At 42.7% G+C, this 17,919-nt stretch overlaps 1 protein-coding gene across 1 annotated transcript; it reads right to left on the minus strand.

Moving 5' to 3' along the window:
- Positions 1-1,043: 1,043 nt before the first annotated feature.
- Positions 1,044-17,919, minus strand: NFRKB (nuclear factor related to kappaB binding protein). Its single transcript, XM_066334831.1, is given in 38 exon segments — positions 1,044-1,497; positions 2,225-2,360; positions 3,104-3,155; positions 3,158-3,209; positions 4,062-4,321; positions 4,324-4,358; positions 4,360-4,421; positions 4,423-4,589; positions 4,592-4,705; positions 4,708-4,834; positions 5,261-5,479; positions 6,139-6,417; positions 6,899-7,117; positions 7,732-7,808; positions 8,196-8,319; positions 8,765-8,871; positions 9,206-9,380; positions 10,230-10,290; positions 10,710-10,750; positions 10,835-10,914; positions 11,912-11,977; positions 12,948-13,028; positions 13,031-13,073; positions 13,531-13,639; positions 13,829-13,857; positions 13,859-13,914; positions 13,917-14,009; positions 14,242-14,326; positions 14,737-14,810; positions 15,356-15,457; positions 15,650-15,745; positions 15,748-15,823; positions 16,899-17,006; positions 17,008-17,027; positions 17,119-17,214; positions 17,217-17,288; positions 17,291-17,318; positions 17,722-17,919. Coding segments are annotated over 38 exon segments (3,936 nt in total). The 5' UTR covers positions 17,917-17,919; the 3' UTR covers positions 1,044-1,377.

Genomic DNA, 17,919 nt, shown 5'->3' on the forward strand with positions numbered 1-17,919 from the left:
CTTTCAAACACTGAACTGATGTGTACTGCTAACTCAGTATTTATATCCAGCCACTTCGTTTCTTACTGAAATACTTGTTTCCCTTCAAGCTGCTCTGAAGTGGATTAGATACAGTACAGAAAGATCCACAACCCCAGCCTGAGCGCAGCAGAAGAGTAACACACACACAGGGCTCCAACCACAACAGCCCTGAGCTGTATAATTGGTTCTTTAAATGTATTATATTCTAGAATTGTAACTTGGAGCAAACACATCTTTTTTAAAAAAGCCTACCAAAAAGACCAGGTTAAAAAGAACTAAGAAGATGGACAGGCTATTAAATCCTTGGCAAGCTGGACAATGATTGTACACAAAACTCACTGTAAAGAACAAAAAGGAGAATCAGAGATCTGTAAGGCTTTCTACACTTTATTCTTCTCCTGGTCCCAGCACATCGTTTGATCTCATTCAGCTTTCAAGGTCATGTCAGAACAGTCACAAATTCATCTCCACTATGTGCAAATTCAAAAATATTTACACAGACAGATAAAACTGCAAAAGTAAAACCAAAACTACGGCCAGGGTCACAGGTTAAGTATTGCTTCAGAACCCAGAGACAACAGTTTGGGTGTATTTGAAAACATATTCCAACCTTTTAAACCAACATACAGTTAGTTTCCACTGATAAAAAGGTTTATATTGTTGAGGAAAACTAAGAGGACCTTTCTAGTCAACATCACTTTTTCCTTTCCACTAAGTCCAGTTTGCTGACAACCCTTGTTCCATAGTGAGTGACTTTCTGTATCTCCTCTCCTCTCCCGCATGGTCACTCACGTCTGTTACAGCAGAAAAACCACCTTGACTCTCACCCTGTCTTTGTCAGCAAACCGACATGGATATGAGTTACATAACTCTGGTGTCAAATACACCAGTCTGAGTCACTACTAACAGTAGTGACAGCACACATCCAGTAAAGGAGACATCTTCTCCATGACTTTGAAAAAGCCACTGAATAACCCCTTCAAAGCAACTTCCCCTGCTTAATGAAGATCCAGGTTAACTGCTTTGTCTACAACCAAAAATGCACAGAAACTGTATTTGTCAAAAGTCCTTCAGATGTTAAAAGAACAGGAGACATTTCTTAAATCATCAATTCCACAGAACCTGGATTCACACATCTGGTTTGAAACGTTTTGTTTTGCAGGTACAGCACGGTTTTTCCTGTGGAATTTCTACCCAGACATCACAGTGCTGACCCGAGAGAAGCAAGGGCAGACCCAGTCCAGTCCCAAGCCATGGCTGGGGTTAGGGAGCCTCAGGTGGTTGGTTGGATGGAGGATGACAACAGGCTCAGGGAAGTTCTTAAAAAGTGATCCATGTTCAAACCAGTGTTCACAGCTAATCCTGTGTCTGCTTTGGTGACGGAGCTGTTGTCACAACCACAGTAGACACTGCTTTAGTAGAGCCAGAGACTGTTCCTTGCTGGAGATGGGAGGCTGGAACTGTTTGAATTCGCACCTGTGTGAAATGGAAAGAAAAAACTCATCTGAAGAACCTGGTGACACAGTGACTGAACCTGCATTGCATTCTGGTGAAGTACCTGTTTCTGCTGCCAACAAAATTCTATTGGAACAACACCAAGCACCAAGATCACTGCCAGAACAGATCTGTTGGAAGATCATTCCAACCACTGCCCCACATGAGATTGTGACAGATTTCCAGATTAGAGAAGAAGGCCTGAAAACTAGTTTGAATAAAAACCTGTTTGTCAGCAGCTTCTACCATTTTAAGAATGACTTGATTCATTGATACCTCACTTCTACCAACTTGTTACTATCAGCTGTCAATGCAGATTAATTATTTGGAATTATGGAACACTAGGTTTCCAGTGTTCATCCAGAAAGATAGATATGCAAAGCAGGTATGTGATTCTTCAAGAAAAAGTGACCCACAAAGCAAAGTACAAAGCACTACAAAGACTGCTGAGTATACAGAAAAATCCTGGCAGAAGCTTTGGTTTTACATTCATTATACAGGCAGTGCTTCAAAAACATTTAAAAACTTTTTTTGGATGGAGAGAAGGTAAAGGTGATGATGGATTCCATGTGCTTAATGCAGACACTACAAGCAAGCTGTGTGCTTGTTTTTTCTGCAACCCATGTACACAGTGTAAAGTCCTCATGGAGATGTTAAGTCAAAAAAAAGCAAAGAGAATGATCATTCTGATCATCCTAGGTGCCCTTACCTGCGTGGCTTGGCCTTGCTGCTGCAGCTGCTGTAGTTGCTGTGCAGTCAGAAAACTCACAGGCTTGTTCCCAGCAATCAGTTTAGTCCCTGCTGGCATTGTAGTCAGGATGATATTTCTGCCTAATCCACTGATGCTAGAGGAAAAATAATTGTTGAAAGGTTAATAAACAAAACAGTGGGCTCGATCTTTCCAACTCCAAACCATTCTTCAGTTGCTAGTAGATTATAGTTCTATACATGTACTCACTATTTTAAGCAGTGTGTTTTCCCCCCCCATAAAACTGGCAAATACACTAGCAACAAGTTTATGTCAGTATTTATAACTGATAGAAAATTATTTTAGCACACATAATCATAAACTCTGGACCACGCACATTGTTGGCCTAGCCTCATCAGACCTGAACACTCTTCAATGCAGAAAACAACTGAGCATTGAAATATTAACTAAGGAAGACACTACCAGAATTTATGGAAGAATAAACAAAAAGCCTTCAATATCTGAATGCCAGAGGAATTCTCACTGAGACATGTACCTTCTCTTGAATGGAGAGATGGATTCAGATTACAGATATTTTCAGTGTGTTAATTCTTGCTCAGACACACAGAATAATTGAACAGCTGTTTTCAAGGCATAGAACATTTTTTTCTTCAGTGTATTTACCAGAAGCTCATATAAATAACTAACTCAAAATAAATAACTAAAAATTACAGTCTCCTTGCAGACACCTATATCCACTCAGTTTCTTACAGCTGATGGACCTGTTAACAGACTGCAATCCTATTCCAGGCTCTGCTTCCTTGCTCCCCAGGAACCCACTGAACACAGACCTTCCTCGGGTGATTTCCAAAGCAGAACTACAAGATGCAAAGCACTCACTTGGCACCAAGGTTGCCCTTGATGATGGGGGCAGTGACCGCACTCTTGCCTTCACTGGCTGGCTGATCACTGACAGGGGCACTGTGATCCGTGCTGGAAGTTTGCCCTGGGAATGGAAAGAACATGTGAGGAGCCATGGGGAGCTCAGAAGAGAAACTGCCCACAACACTGACTGCTTTCTGGGAGTCCTGTGAGCAGAATCCAACAACAGCTTTGCTGGTGAAATCTGTGCTCCAGTTCAGGCTCCTTAAAATTCACCTCCCTTTCATTCACTACACAGCTGCCTGAACCCTGAAAATCTGCATCATCTTGCATCACAGGATCCGTTATTTTTATTCTTAGGAAACTACCATAGTGTCATTTAGCTTATGTAACCACATAATAATAATAGTCACCACCAGTCTATGGTGCCTTCAGATTTGGGCATTAAAATAGCATTAAAGGAGGGAAATCAGTAATAAAGTAACAAGCAACAAGCACTTCTAGTTCTGAATGTTCTATGACACCATTCCAATAGAAATTACTGCCAAGGTGTAGGGCAAGACACAGAGCTGCATGAGGCAGAACTTTAGATATGCGAAGTTTATTTCATTCACTTTCAAGAGGAGATAAGGAAAGTATCTGACTTTTTGGAGGCATTTAGCTGTAATTTGAACACCATGAAATGAGTTGCAGACCCATACCCAGAATACAAGTTGTGGCTGCCCAATCCCTGGAAGTGTTCAAGGCCAGGTTGGATGAGGCTTGGAGCACCTGATGTAGTGGAAGGTGTCCCTGCCCATGGCAGGGGGTGGAACTGAATGAGCTTTAATGTCCTCCACAACCTAAATAGTTGTATACTCTGCCATATTAATTCAAGTCTCTGTAGATGCAAAGAGCAGTTTTCATCCATAAACATCAGTGTATTTTGGCACCCCCCTTCTTTACCCACCCCCAGCGAGAGCTCAGCATTACTCACTGCCTGGGATGTAGATACCACTGTGGTGCTGACGGGCACCTGCCGCACAGCCGTGGCTCCTGTGCCAATGGTTATTGGGGGTCCCTGCAGCTCCAGAGGCCACAGCAACTGCTTGGACACTGTGGCACTCACGGTGGGTAAGGAGGTGTGGCCTGTGCCAGCAACGCTGACTGCTGAGGATGATGGCACCTGCTTAGCGTGAGTGGCTACAGTGATGGTCTGCCCGGCTTTGGGGGGTATCACCCCCAGCCCCTGCACATTCTGATCGTGGCAGCTGGCTTGGCCTCTGTAGATGCACTGTGTTATGGCTTTGCTCTTCTGATCTGCCACAGTCATGCCCAGAGCAGGCATTAGGCGGAAAAGCAGAGCTTGTTGACTCTGCAGTCTTTAAGTCAGGAGTCACTTTAACCACGGTACCTCCAGCTGGGCTCGAAGAGGCAGGAGACACCGTGCTTGTCTTGGCTGGAGACTCAGCGGTCTGGACAGGGTTGGATGTCACGTGCAAAGTTGCGGAGATGCCTTTCCCACAGCACTGCTTCCTGCAGCTGCTGTGAAGAGGTCCTGAGTCAGTTTGACAGTAGTGACTTGAGACTTGGCCAGGGTGGCCATCATGTCTGGAGTGATGCGCAGCACGGTCTGTCCTTCGCGTCTGTGGTTATGGAGGATGGGGGCAGGCGTAACACATCCTTCCCTTGGATCCGAAAATTGGTTGCTGTGAGTGGGATGCTGCTTCCCGCCTGGGTCTTCACACCAAGTTGTCCTGTAATAGCCACCTGGAGAGATCAGAGAAATGGTTCCGTCAAACCAGGACAATGTCTAAGGCACACTCAAAGCAGAACTTCCCAAAAGGATGATGTTTGTTCCCACTAGAATTCAAGTGGAATAAGACTAGCACTCAGTACATTACTGAAAATGGTTATGGTTGTGTATCAGATGGCATTCCCGAACTTATCCGAAATAGGAAATACTTGTGGGCCTGGTTTCTTTTCCAAAAAAAAGGAGGAGAGATCACTGAAGAACCTGCACAAAATGCAGCTTTCACATGTATGTGAAAACAAGGCTCAAACACAAAAAACCAGCACTGCGTCATCTACACAGCCCATCAACTCCCACAGCATTAAAGCTCCCAAATGTTCACATCTGCAAAACAGGAAACATCAGGTCATGGAGCCCATTCCTTGTCTCTCCCTTCCTCTCACCTGCTTGATGATGTTCTGGCCAGCCACATTCTGAATGACAGTGCTGGAGGAGGTGTTGGCAGCAGAACTGCCTGGAGAGCTGGTCACTGGCTTCACAGCAGGGCTGGGCACTGCAGGCAGCCCCGTCACAGTGATACCTGCCTGGCTTCCCATGGAGCTTCCTGCTCTTGGCACCTGCACAGGGCTACTTTGAGCTTTTACAGGCAGAGTCACCACAGCCTATGGAAGAGAGGAGGAAGACTATGAGCAGACTACCACAATAGGAACGGTCTAGTGATTCTTCTTTGTATTGTGCCTTAGCTTGTGAGTTCATGGGAATTCGCATGAATCCCATTATAAGGATTCCAACTGCTTGGAATTGTAATGAGGTGGGTGTCAGTCTCTTCTTCCAGGTAACAAATAGCAGGACACGAGGAATTGGCCTCAAGTTGCATGAGAGAGGTTAATTTGGATATTAGAGTGTTGTTTTTTTTTTCTTTTTCACAGAAAGGGCTGTAAAGTATTGGAACAGACTGCCTAGGGCAGTGGTGGAGTCACCGTCCCTGGAAGTGTTCAAAAAATGTGTGGATGATGCACTTGAGGATATGGTTTAATAGTGAACATGGTGGTGTTGCTGTGTTCATGGCAGGACTTAATGATCTTGACAGTATTCTCCAAGCTTAACGATTCTGTGATTCTAAATTCTGTGGACTTTTTATGTAATGCACAATTTAATGATGCCAGGTAAATAAGTGAACAGAGCACTGAATAGTATTGCATATGTAAAACTGTTTCTGTCCTCTCGCCTGCAGTTAGTGTATGCTCTAAATGTGCATGTGTGTCACACCTGAACACCACGTCAGATCAGAAGTCAGAGCTACTCGACCCATCCAACTCACCTGAGGGAGCACTTTGGTTTGCGTGGCTGTAGCTGGAACACGGATTTGAGGCACTGATGTGGGCTGCTGCTGCTGCTGTGTGACCACTGGGGCTGGCTGGGACATGGCTGGGAGGCTGGATTGGGCAGTGACCACACGGACCTGTGGCAGGCCTGAGGAGCTGCTGTGACTGACCACACGTGGGGTGGGCACTGACCCCAGCTGTGCCTGTGAGCTCTGAGCTGGGGAGAGCAACGTCCCCAGCTGGGGCATGGTGGGGGAAGACACCAGGAGAACACTACAGAAAAGACAGAGTCAGTAGGTCAGCAAAGATGTAGGAAATTCCCACAATCACAGAGGTTAGAAAAGACCTCTGAGATCATCACATCCAACCTGTGACTGATCCCCACCTTGTCACCCAGCCCAGAACAGAGTGCCATGTCCACTTGTTCCTTGGACACCTCCAGGGATGGGGACTCCACCACCTCCCTGGGCAACCTTTCAATGTCTAATCATGCTTTCTGTGAAGAAATTCCTCCTGATGCCCAACTTGAACTTCTCCTGGCACAGCCTGAGACTATGTTCTGTTGCTGTTTCCTGGGTGAAGAGTCCAACTCTCACTAGCCTCCAAGCTCCTTTCAAGGAGTTGCAGAGTGATAAGGTCACTGAGCCTCCTCTTCTCCAGACTAAATAACCCAAACGCCCTCATTACTGAATCATACACATTACAGAAAATCAACCAGCAGCATTCCCACGTGACATAGGGGATAGAAGCAGTACCTCTGGCTGGGTTTGCTGGCTCTGACCCAGCACCAGTTACACTCTTGCTGACCGCAGACACTGGTGGAGGTGAGATGGGTGTTGCTGGCAATGCAGGTGCAGTTGGTGTCACTGGAGTCACAGGTGTTGGTGGCATGCTGGAGTCACTGAGGCTCAGCTGACTAGGCTCTGCTGTGCTGGTGGGGAGGGCTTTCACAGCACCCTCCTTGCTACTTGACTTCTACAAAGAAACCACATCACAAATCTGGGGTTCATTGCTGCATCCTGCAGTAGGCTGAGCACTTCAACCTGAGTTCCGTATAGAGGTGAATGACACCTTGCTGCTAAATCCTGAAATCAAACATGACTGACTGCCTTTCCCCAGCTGTGGCCATGGATGAATTAGTGTGTTTGACTGCTCCTGCACTCAGGGAAAAGTGCATCTCAGTTGTGACAAACATTCAGAACATGCAGATTTCCACCTTGATTAATGTGCAAAGAGACAAGTACTTCAGACATATTTAATATCAGACATTCATAACCTGATGGCTTCAGCACAGCAAGGCGAAGAACAGATGCATTGCACACACACTGTCACAAATTAACCCCAAGACTAGATCTGAAAGATATCCCTTTGATAGGGAGCACAAATGAGAGGATAGCAGTGGAAGCTGGGTGGAGGAAAAGTTCCCTCTCTCCTTCATTTTGCACACTGACATTCATCTACATCATGAATTGCTAACTCAAATGTGGTAATTTTCATCACCTGCTATGAATGCAGTATTTATGGATTAAATTAAGACTAATCTTCTCAATCCCAAAAGCAGCTGTGCAACCCTGAACAAGAAAATCTACCATTTTAGCTGGAGGTTTTGGCTTCTGAAGAGCTTTCTTGGCCTTTGCTGCAGCAGCTTGAGCATGATGGATCCGTTCTGCAAGAACAAATTAATGGTTAGAGCTCCTGAAACACAAGCAAACTGATTTAAGTAAGAGGCTAAGTAAGAGCAGCAGAATCTTCTTCAGAAAAGGAAATAAACAAGCAGAATCATGTAACAGTGCAAAGAAAAAGTCTTTGTAAATTAGCCAAAAAGGCTGAAAGTAAGACACATAAGAATCATACATCTGCAGTTCTTGCATGTGGGATGGTTTTTTTCAAACAAATGCTTCAAAGTGGCACTGCTCTCTGAGAGTGGGTTTACGTGCTAAAGGACTAACATGAGCAAAATGACTAGAAAAAAAAGCTAGACTGACAAATTAATGTTCATTATCCATCTTTATAAACATTTTCAATTTTTAAGATATCACCAATCCAGGCTTACCAAACTCCTCCTCACTCCTGTCCCTGTGCAAGTAGATCCACAACTTCCGCCCAATATCGTATTTCACACAGGGATCTTTCTCATAATGCAATCGGTCCAGGGCACCACTAACAACAGTGTTAACCTGAAGTTCAGAATTCACAGATTACAAGATATCCCTTGCTGGACTAGCCAAAACTGATGAATAAAAATGATCCTATTTGGTATAAAACCTGAGTAAGCTGTGAGCAATCTCCATCTGAGTGAGAACTGAGGGCAGATGTTGCAGCACTAGATGGTGTTTGACACCTTGGGTTAAATGAAACTTCCACCAAAGCTCTGAAAATTGACTGTTTCTCAATCTAAAATGTGAGCAGCTCTGTGACAGTGTTAACTCTGTGGCTTTTCTAGCTGGTGTTTCATCAGTCAAAGTAGGTGCAGATTTGCAGCAGCTCACCATAGTAGTACACAGCTCCCTTTTGCTCATCACAGCAGCATAAAAACTATTGGGGCTTTGCCACTGAATACTGCTTGGGTCCATGCAGTGTATTTTTATGAGAATCTGAGGCCAGATATGACATCTGACTTACCTGAGCACTTGTGACATCTGGAGCTAGGAACTGGGAATCTTTGAGGAGCTCACAGATTTCAGCTCGAGTTCCCTCTCCATTAGGAAGGCGAGCAGCAGCATCACGAACTGAAACACAAACCCAGAGCTTAAACTTCCAGCTGTAACTGGGCAGCAGTACTCAGATACCTCTTACCATACTCCAGGTATGTTTTGGGACTGCTCTATTACTCTTGCTCTCTCAGCTCCTACTTACTAAAATCTAGCCCCTAAAATCCCTCAAAAATATGAGGAGAGATTATAAAGGATCATTTTAAAGTATATCAACTGTGCCAACTTTGTGCTAATAGTGATGAGCTTGGGGAACAGCATTCATTCCCAATGCAGATTCCTAAAGTTCTTGTTTGAGGGGTCAAAGGAATGTTTTTCTTCTTTAAAAAAGCTTTTTTGGCTATGACCTTACCAAGGGACAAAATGGTGACATATGCTGGTCTGTCTGAGCGCAGGAGAGAATGTTCCCGGGCTTTGTTTAAGGAGGTTTCCTTGTCAAACACCCCCTTCACAGGACCAACAACCGACTCAAAGCCATGCATTCGGAAAGTGAAGGCTTTGTGGGGCTGGCTGTAACGGTAACGCTCCTGGAGGTGGACACAAGAGCACTGATATTACCAGGAAACATACAGCAAATTACAAACAACCTACCTTGTTATATTACAAGGTAGGTTGTTATCATTTTCTAGAGAAAGCATTTTTAAACTAAAGGCTCAAATATAAACTTATTTTGGATCAAGAAGATCACAAACTACTTCATGCAAAACACAATGCTCCATCTAAGCAAGGTGTGCAGGTGGTAAGCGTTCATTGTCAAGTAGCTGCACAGACTAGAGAAGTGACAGGAATTCAAGAGACAGACCTTCTATCCTCTTCCCCTTCCTCCATTTATCTGGCTAAAGAGAGATTTCCAAAATTTAACTTATAAATAAATTCTGTCCTGCAGACAGCACATGGAGAGAAGGGAGAAGAATCCCCATCATGTGTTTTCTCTCTAATTCCCTCTTGCATGTACTACAGACAAGATAACTAAGTGGATGGGTGCACTTATTGACACTTATTTTTTGCTTGCACACATACATGCCCAAAAAAATAAAGAGACAAGTCATCCTCTGATGGTGAAGGATGGCAAAGGAGACAACGGGGTTGGCACAACCAACGGACACTATAAATGTAGTTAATTTTCTCCAATTACTTTTTACCAAATTAATTTTATCCACTGGAAATACTGATGGTTTTGGAACAAGCAGCTAGGCTATGTCATTAGCAAGTTTTATGCAAGGCCAAGATACCAACTTCAAGGCAGAAGCAACATATCAATTCTTCACATTAACTACATTTTTATATAGTATAACACCACCATCCCACACCAATTCTCATGGTTTAGTGGCCAACTGTTTCAGCAAGCGCCTTTAAAGTGAAGATTCTTTTCTTACCTGCTCTTGAAACACCCGTTTCTCCTCTCCAGTGCTAGGCCGGACTACATAGTCAGTCCTTCTGAAACAAAGGGCACCATCAGCTCAGCACATGCTCACAACAGTCCCCAAGGATGAATCCCCTCATCCTTCTGCAAATTCTGCTGAACAAATTCTGACAGCATTTATGGTAACAAAAGAAAGCCCTGCAGAGATCTTAAAATATGCTGTGTGCACTACCTGAAGACAAGTAAGGACTATAAATAATCTCATTAGCAGAACCTAAGATAGATTGCAGCTTTGCTCTGGTAATATATGCAAACTTGGATAAAATCAGTTGACTTTTAAAAGTCCAGTTACTGCATTTATAAAATCGAACTATCAATTTTTCTCCTGCCCCACAATATAAAATTGTTTTTGTTTAAGATCCAGAGGCACAAGGCCCAAATCTCACAGCTTCAGCAGCACTACAGAGGCCTTCATGCAGTGTTACACGCTTACACTCTGGGCAGTGGCATGGCATCTGAGCTGTCTTCATTTTCCTATTGAAAAAGAGAGAAATGTCAGTGTTGGGTAGAACACAGTCAGGTTTCGTGCTTCTAGAAGGTGATTTCTGTCTGACTCACTTTGAAAAAAGTCTGGTCTTTGGTCTCCAGCCAGAGATGAAATAGTGCTGCCAGTTCCTTCTCATGATCTTGGTAACTACCTAGTAGGAAATCACAAAAAGGTACAAACAGCAGTTTTTTAATTGTTAGGAAGCCAGCTGCTTCTAATTCCCACTCCTCTCTTGTTCCCTCCTCAATGCATCACCAGTCATAGATGTTCAAACTGCAATATTTGAACACCTCCAGGCTTAGGAAATATTAAATTCCAGTGATTCCCCTGTGCTGGTACAAAGGATGGTGCTTCAACTCCTAGCACAGAAGGCAAGCTGCTGTTTGGGACAGAGTCACCTGTTCCCACTCTACAAAGTGATCCCAGTTACTGAATCCATGAGCAGAAACACTTGCCTACATAACCCCCACCAAAAACTGTGAAAGAGATCACAGGAAAAGCTTCCTGACTGCAAATCTCTGCCAGTTTCAGCCATCACAGGTAAAGCTTCCTGACTTCACATCTCTGCCAGTTTAAGCCTGCAAATATGATCCCTAGAATCACCATAATTAAGAATGAAAAATTCTGTGTAATAACTAAAGGAATGAATATAAACACAAAACATCTGTAATTCAATCAGTTCAATTATGAACCAAAGCACACTGATGATCATCCATTTGCTCTTTGGTTCCCACTTTTAAAAATGAGAATAGTATCAGTTTCCTCTACAGAGAAGCCTAATTTCTTTGCAATTGTAATAATCACTAATTACTTTGGATCATGAGAGGTATGTTCTATAGAAGGAAAAAATACAAAGGTGTTCAGACAAATTTGATGCTGACAAACATGGTTAAGTCAGCAACAGAAAGAAATACAGCTCAGTGCCTTTTTCATTTATGCTCTGTCTGCTGCTTATACTGACGTCTTGTGAACACCTCAAATTCAAAACATGTGTTAGCTCAGCTAAAAGAAAAGAAAATGCCTAACCATGGAATTAACAGCTCTGTTTGTGTTTCTCTCCAGGCTTCAACAAGAAGAAAAGTAAAGTCCTGGAGAAAACAACAAACCTTTACTATAGTACAGATCATAGAAGAATACAAGGTACTCACCAAGCAATTTCCATTGCTGAGTTTTTTCCTTGAATTCAACAAAAGGTGAGAAGCTGGAAGGAGCATCTACAATGACAAATATGCATGTCAGGGGACATTATACAATTGTCCAACCTCAAAATCCTACTGAGGTAATGCAAACTGTCAAGTTAAAGACTCATGGTGACAAACAGAGCATTTTAAATGATTATGTAAGTGCATCTCTAAATTTATCCTTGCCCAAAGGGAAGGTGAGCATCTCAGACTATAAGGGGAAGCAGAAGAAAAGAACAGAACAGGATAATGAGCCTTCCAACAACAGCCTGTCAGCTGAGAGCGTGTTCCTGCTCTTCATCATGTTCGGACCAGTTATTAGTGCACTGGGATGAGAAAATTGCCTGTTGACAACTTAATTTTCAGGCTGAAGAGGAAAAAGAAATATGAGGCCCCAGGGACTGTTTTTGTACAGTGGACATTCACGGGCTCATGGGAAGACAACTTGGGATATACAATATTCACCAGCATTATGGACAATATGCTGCAAGGCCACCACAGTCTATTCTGTCTCTGCCTTTAAAACTTTCCACTAAGCAAATCAGAACTGCAGAATAATTCAGTTTGAAAGCAATGGCTGGAACCCAGTTGGCCCAAGCCCAAGATAGGCCAACCTCATGTTTCAGTGGATTGCTCAGGGCTTCATCTAGGTCATTCTTTATTATCTCCAAAGACAACTGCAACTTCACACTGTGGGGGAAGAGGCTAATTCCTTCCTGCTTCAAACACCCTGTTAGAAGCCACAATCTGGATATGAGAAACTGTCTGTCTAGAGGCAATTTCACAGACATTTTCACATACTTTGGAATCACACTGGGTCTTATCTACTATCCACATACAAAACAAGTCGACCACAACCAAGACATGTCAGCCAAACATGGAAACACTGCCAGCAATACAGGGATTTATTGTGGCGATGAATGAAAAGCTGATTTGAGCTATAATGCAAACCATTCGACTAGAACAGTATATTAGTATTAGTATTTTTAACATCTCTTCTTACCTCTGCTGTCACCTGCCAAATACTGTAAGGCAGGTAAAACCAATTCAGACCAATTAGGGGCAAAGGAGAACCAGTTATTAGTGCACTGGCATGAGAAGATTGCCAATCGAGAACTTTATCTTCAAGCTGAAGAGGAAAAACAATTATTTTATTAATGATCTCACATTTAAACTATGACTATCTTCACAGAAAGCAAACCAGCTGAACATATCCCACCACCAGGTGACAAAAAGGTTTTTATGTATGTGAAATAGTAACCTGATTTCTCAAGTAACCACAGCACCAAAGAAGGGGAAAATACTTCCCCATATCTGCCCTTAATATATAAAATATATCTAACTGTGATATATAGAATGGGTATGGAAAGACCCACAGATTCAACTGACCAAACTCCTGAAACATGCTAAAATCAGAATGTGGTAGCACTCCCAGAGAGTTTAACTTCTTTAATATGTAATTTAAATGTTATTATAATTTACAGCAAAGTAAGTCTGGAGAAAAATCACTATTACAAAGCTATAAGCTCCTCTATTCTTTGATTTTGTTCCTGCAAAGATTCCTAGATAAGTGAGTGGTTCCTTACCACAGAGAGGGTAGCAGGTCCTTCCAGAAACAGTATCTCCAAAAGAAGAAAAAAGAAGCTGGATGATATTTCATTTATTTCAAGGCATGGTTTCATATCTTCAAGAGGTCTTCAAATGAAAGAGAACACAAGCAGAGTAAATTCCCTGAGTAAATATTCACCTCCATATACAAAGATGGAACACCACTTATTTAATACATCCCAAAACAGAGCCTTTAACAGTCCCACAAAAATGTGAACTGAAACAAGTTGCTTTTTCCATCCACGCAGAGTGTTCAGGGCCCTCTGAAGCACTTACTCCTCTTTGACAGACGACAGAGGGAGGGGGGGAAAAATCCTGAGACATTGTTGGGAGTCCATCTGCATTGCCAAGAGAGTCAGCCAATCTTCCACCTCAGATTTAATAATCTTCGGCTTCTTTTTTTTCTTATCTTCCTTGTCCTTCACCTTTTTCTTGAAGGTCGTGGGGTCAAATAAGGCTAATATGATTAAAGTTAAAAAGAATAATTAGACATCTTCTTACTATACCTCAATGAGACTCAAAAACTATTTAAGTATGTATCTAGAAATGTATGTTGTGTGCACTTGTTCGCACCTCAATCATTCCATCTTCCCAGCTGCTATCATAAACCTTTACTTTTCTCCTCAACAGAAAACCTCTAGTTTTTAAAGCAACATATATGAAATGAAAAAGACAAAGGATCCACTGACTTGCTAAGGAACCTTTCCTGCCAGCATTCACTCGAGTCATGATGTCCTCAAGGGTCAGGTCTGTCGTGACTAGATCAGGGTGATCCTGCACAGGACAATGGGAGAGAAATTAAACTGAGAAAGGACAAAGTGTTAAGACAGCAATAAGATGAAGAAGAACCCAAGTACTAAAATGCACCAAACTCAACCAGGATCAGCTTTTTAAATTATTTACTACAATAGAAGTTGGGAAGCCTTCTAACCCTGACATCCAAAATTTTGTCTCCCTAAAACACATAACTAAAATTACAAAATCCTTCTATCCAGATAAACATGGCCAGAAGTTGCATCTATACACTGACAATTGAACCCAGGTAACAATAAAGGGCTGCTGGGTGGGTGCGCACAAAAAATAGCAATCATTTTCTCACCCAGAAGTACCATGATCTTTATGGCAAAAAGATGAAAACATCAAAGATAAAATGTGGTCCCACCCCCCAAGATTTAACATCTTACAGGCTGGCGTTTTCGTTTCTCATGGTGCTTCTTCAACATCATCTTTAAATCGTTTTCTCCAAGTTCTATCTTGTCTGCAATGAAAATAATTATTTGCTGAGTTTTCCACAACTGTTACCTTCCACACTTCTTGGAATGCTATTTTCTATCCCTCTACACTTTCAGCAATCTCCAGGTTTCAGTAACTAATTGCTCCATATATGAATTTCTTTCATTATTTCAGTGCTTCAATATCAGTCATCAGATTTCACTGCCGATGCAAGCACGAAAGATAAAGGAAGCTAGAACCAGCTTGAAGAGTCTGCAGAATTGATTACAGTCACTTTAGGAGAGATTCTCAAGTATTTTGAACTGGGCTATGCTAATGCTTCAACCACTAAAGGCAAAATACAACAGAGGAATCATGAGTATTACAGAAACTATGACTCTTGTGTTCAAACACTGGCCTTGCGAGAAGAAAAAGATTAAACTGGGAAAAGATCCAACTGTTGTTGGACACTGCAAAAATGAAGCATTACAAGATTTCCCATCGAGCAACAGATTTTGAAGGTCATTGCTTGCAAGGTCTCAAGGTAATTCTCTCCCCTCTATCCATAGAGACCCCTTGTTTGGTTCTTACCTGCAGTTTTCATGTCCAAGGTTGACAATGTGGGGATCACTCTCAGGGGAACTGGTGGACTTGAACAACATGCTGGAGAACTTGGAGGCCAACAGATTAGATCTGAAACACAGATAAATTTACTTCTGCAAGACCCATCACCAATCTGTGTAACTATTACTATGTGTTCATCAGATCACAGGGAGTAGAAGTAGAGCCCGGAATCCAATCTTTTATCAAAGGCCCTGTCTTCACGTCAAAAATGTGTCTTTTTCCATTCACACCTGGAGTCTTTAGTTCAGCCTAGGGCATTACCTTCTTCATCTGAAGACAAGGTAGTATCTCCACACTCCTCTTTCACTTCCCTCAGGATCTTCAAGTAGCGCCGATGTGTCCGTCTGTCTCGTTCTCCGAGTCATATGTCAGTGGGACGTGCTTCTCCTTTGGGTCATGTCAGGGCCCCCTTTCCTGGCTAATTCTCAGCAAGTGCTGAAAGGAGAGATTCATGTGCATTAGCTATGTCAGCTACAGTGCTGTAAGCCAACGGTCCGGTACTTCTAGCAAGGTTACCATGCGGGTGCCATCAGCACTTCAGATTTGTACAAGGGAAACCTTAGGAAGGATTTTTAACCTAGCATTTTACCACCATCATTTAAAGGGGAGAAAAAAACCCAAGGTGAGATTTCTGCACACTAATATCTATCTGTCAGTTTATGTTGAGAAGACCTTAAGTCATTGGTGTGAGGCGTAGTTTCCACACAAATATGTAACAATTACATAGAACACTGCCTCTTCGGAAAAATAAAACCATTTTAACCTCTAATGGCTACAGAGGAATTAATGTCCTATGTATTCCATATTGTGCTCAATGAAGTTGTGGATGCCCCGTCCCTTGGAAGTGCTCAAGCCAGGAGCAACCTGGTCTTGTGAAAGCTGTCCAATCATGGCAAGTGATTGGGATGAGATGAGTTTTATTAGGTTTCTTCTAACCCAAACCATTCTGAGATTCTTTATTTCCCCAACACTGTAGGGCATTTTATAAAAAGACACACTTTCTTCTTCATCCCTACATGCATATGTTTCAATGTCTAAGTGTAGTGAAAGGATAAATGAGCAACAAACACATTTCAGTGGCAACATTTGCTCAAAGAAGTATCCATAGGGAAGACTTTACCAGGATTAGCAGGCATGAGAAACAGAGGTTTCGATCCACCGTATTTTCTACTGTAGCTGTATTTAGCAACTGTATTTGTTTCCTTGTTTCAGAAATGGTAAACAATGGAGGCAAAATGACTTATAAACAAAACAGTACTGCAAACAGGCAAATGCAGGAAGTGGGGACAAAGTGAACATGAAAAGAGACAGTGCACAGAAGTGAGAGACATCAGAGTTACACAACCTGAAATCTGGCAAATCTAACAATGGGTCTGGAGTTCTCTCTGAGCCACTGGAAAATCCAGAACCATTATTCATTCAGTTCATTAAAGGAAAGGGCCCCAGAGAACTGTGACTGCACCAAGACACTTTTTATAAAGACAAGTCATTCATCCCAGAGCACACTCACATTGCGGGAAGCGAGGATCTGCTTAAGCAGCCTGTAGAAGTACTGCTGCTGGGCACTCAGGTAGCGCTTATACTGTGACTTGTAACAGAGCTGCCGGTACTTAACCACCCTCGGGATTGAAGTGTCCATCTGTTACAAAAACAAAACACACAGCTGGGTTTTCAGCTGCTAGCCGAGAACTTGCCCCAAACCTGCAGGGAAGCTCAAGAGGCTGACTGACCCCGAAAGAGTTTCTGGGCAATGTGCAGCGGGTTCCCAAACCAAAAGTTCTCCCCACTGAACAGTGCTGAGATGAGCTTGTTCTGATGCTCTTGGTGTTCTCAGGAAAGTGAGGCAGGAATTTTTTTAGGTGCCCTTGTTGCTCATCTGTCAGGACCTCCTGCCACGTGACAAGCTGACAACCTCAAAGAAGATCTCAGGCTAAAGAAAACAAGGAACAACAGTAAAGAAAATGCAGCCACATCATTTTCTAGCCCCTGATGCTTTTTAAGTAACAGCAGTCATGAAACAGTGTTTTATAAAACACAGGAAACAACAGAACATAAAAAAGAAAGGTCAAGAAATTAATACTACTAACAACAAGAGAATAATTCAAAGCTTGTAACAATCTTCGTAAAGGCAATTTTAAGATAATAGAACATAACAGAATTGATTTAAAAGATATTGTCCTGAAATTAATCCAAGAAGTGTCAATTCTTGACTTCTTCCAAGGCAGTCAGAAGCCATCCCCTTTTCAGTTTGCTCTGTAAGTTCCCAAAAGGGAGTTAAACATGTAATTTATATAGAGGTTACATAAGGGATGAAGTGTCTCAGCAATACTCACATCCTCCAGGAGGTCCTCAGGCAGACTGACCCGGGTTGTGCCCAGCATGCAGTCCTCCATGATACGTGTGCAATTGCCTTCCAGCTCCAGGGAGTCTGTGAGCATGTGATCCCGGGAATCCATCCTCCGCCCTCCTGCTCTGGACAACGACAGCAAAATTCTCAACAAACAAAAATCCCAACCCAGATACACCATCCG

This window comes from Sylvia atricapilla, chromosome 23 (assembly GCF_009819655.1).
Source record: "Sylvia atricapilla isolate bSylAtr1 chromosome 23, bSylAtr1.pri, whole genome shotgun sequence".
Lineage (NCBI taxonomy): Eukaryota > Metazoa > Chordata > Aves > Passeriformes > Sylviidae > Sylvia > Sylvia atricapilla.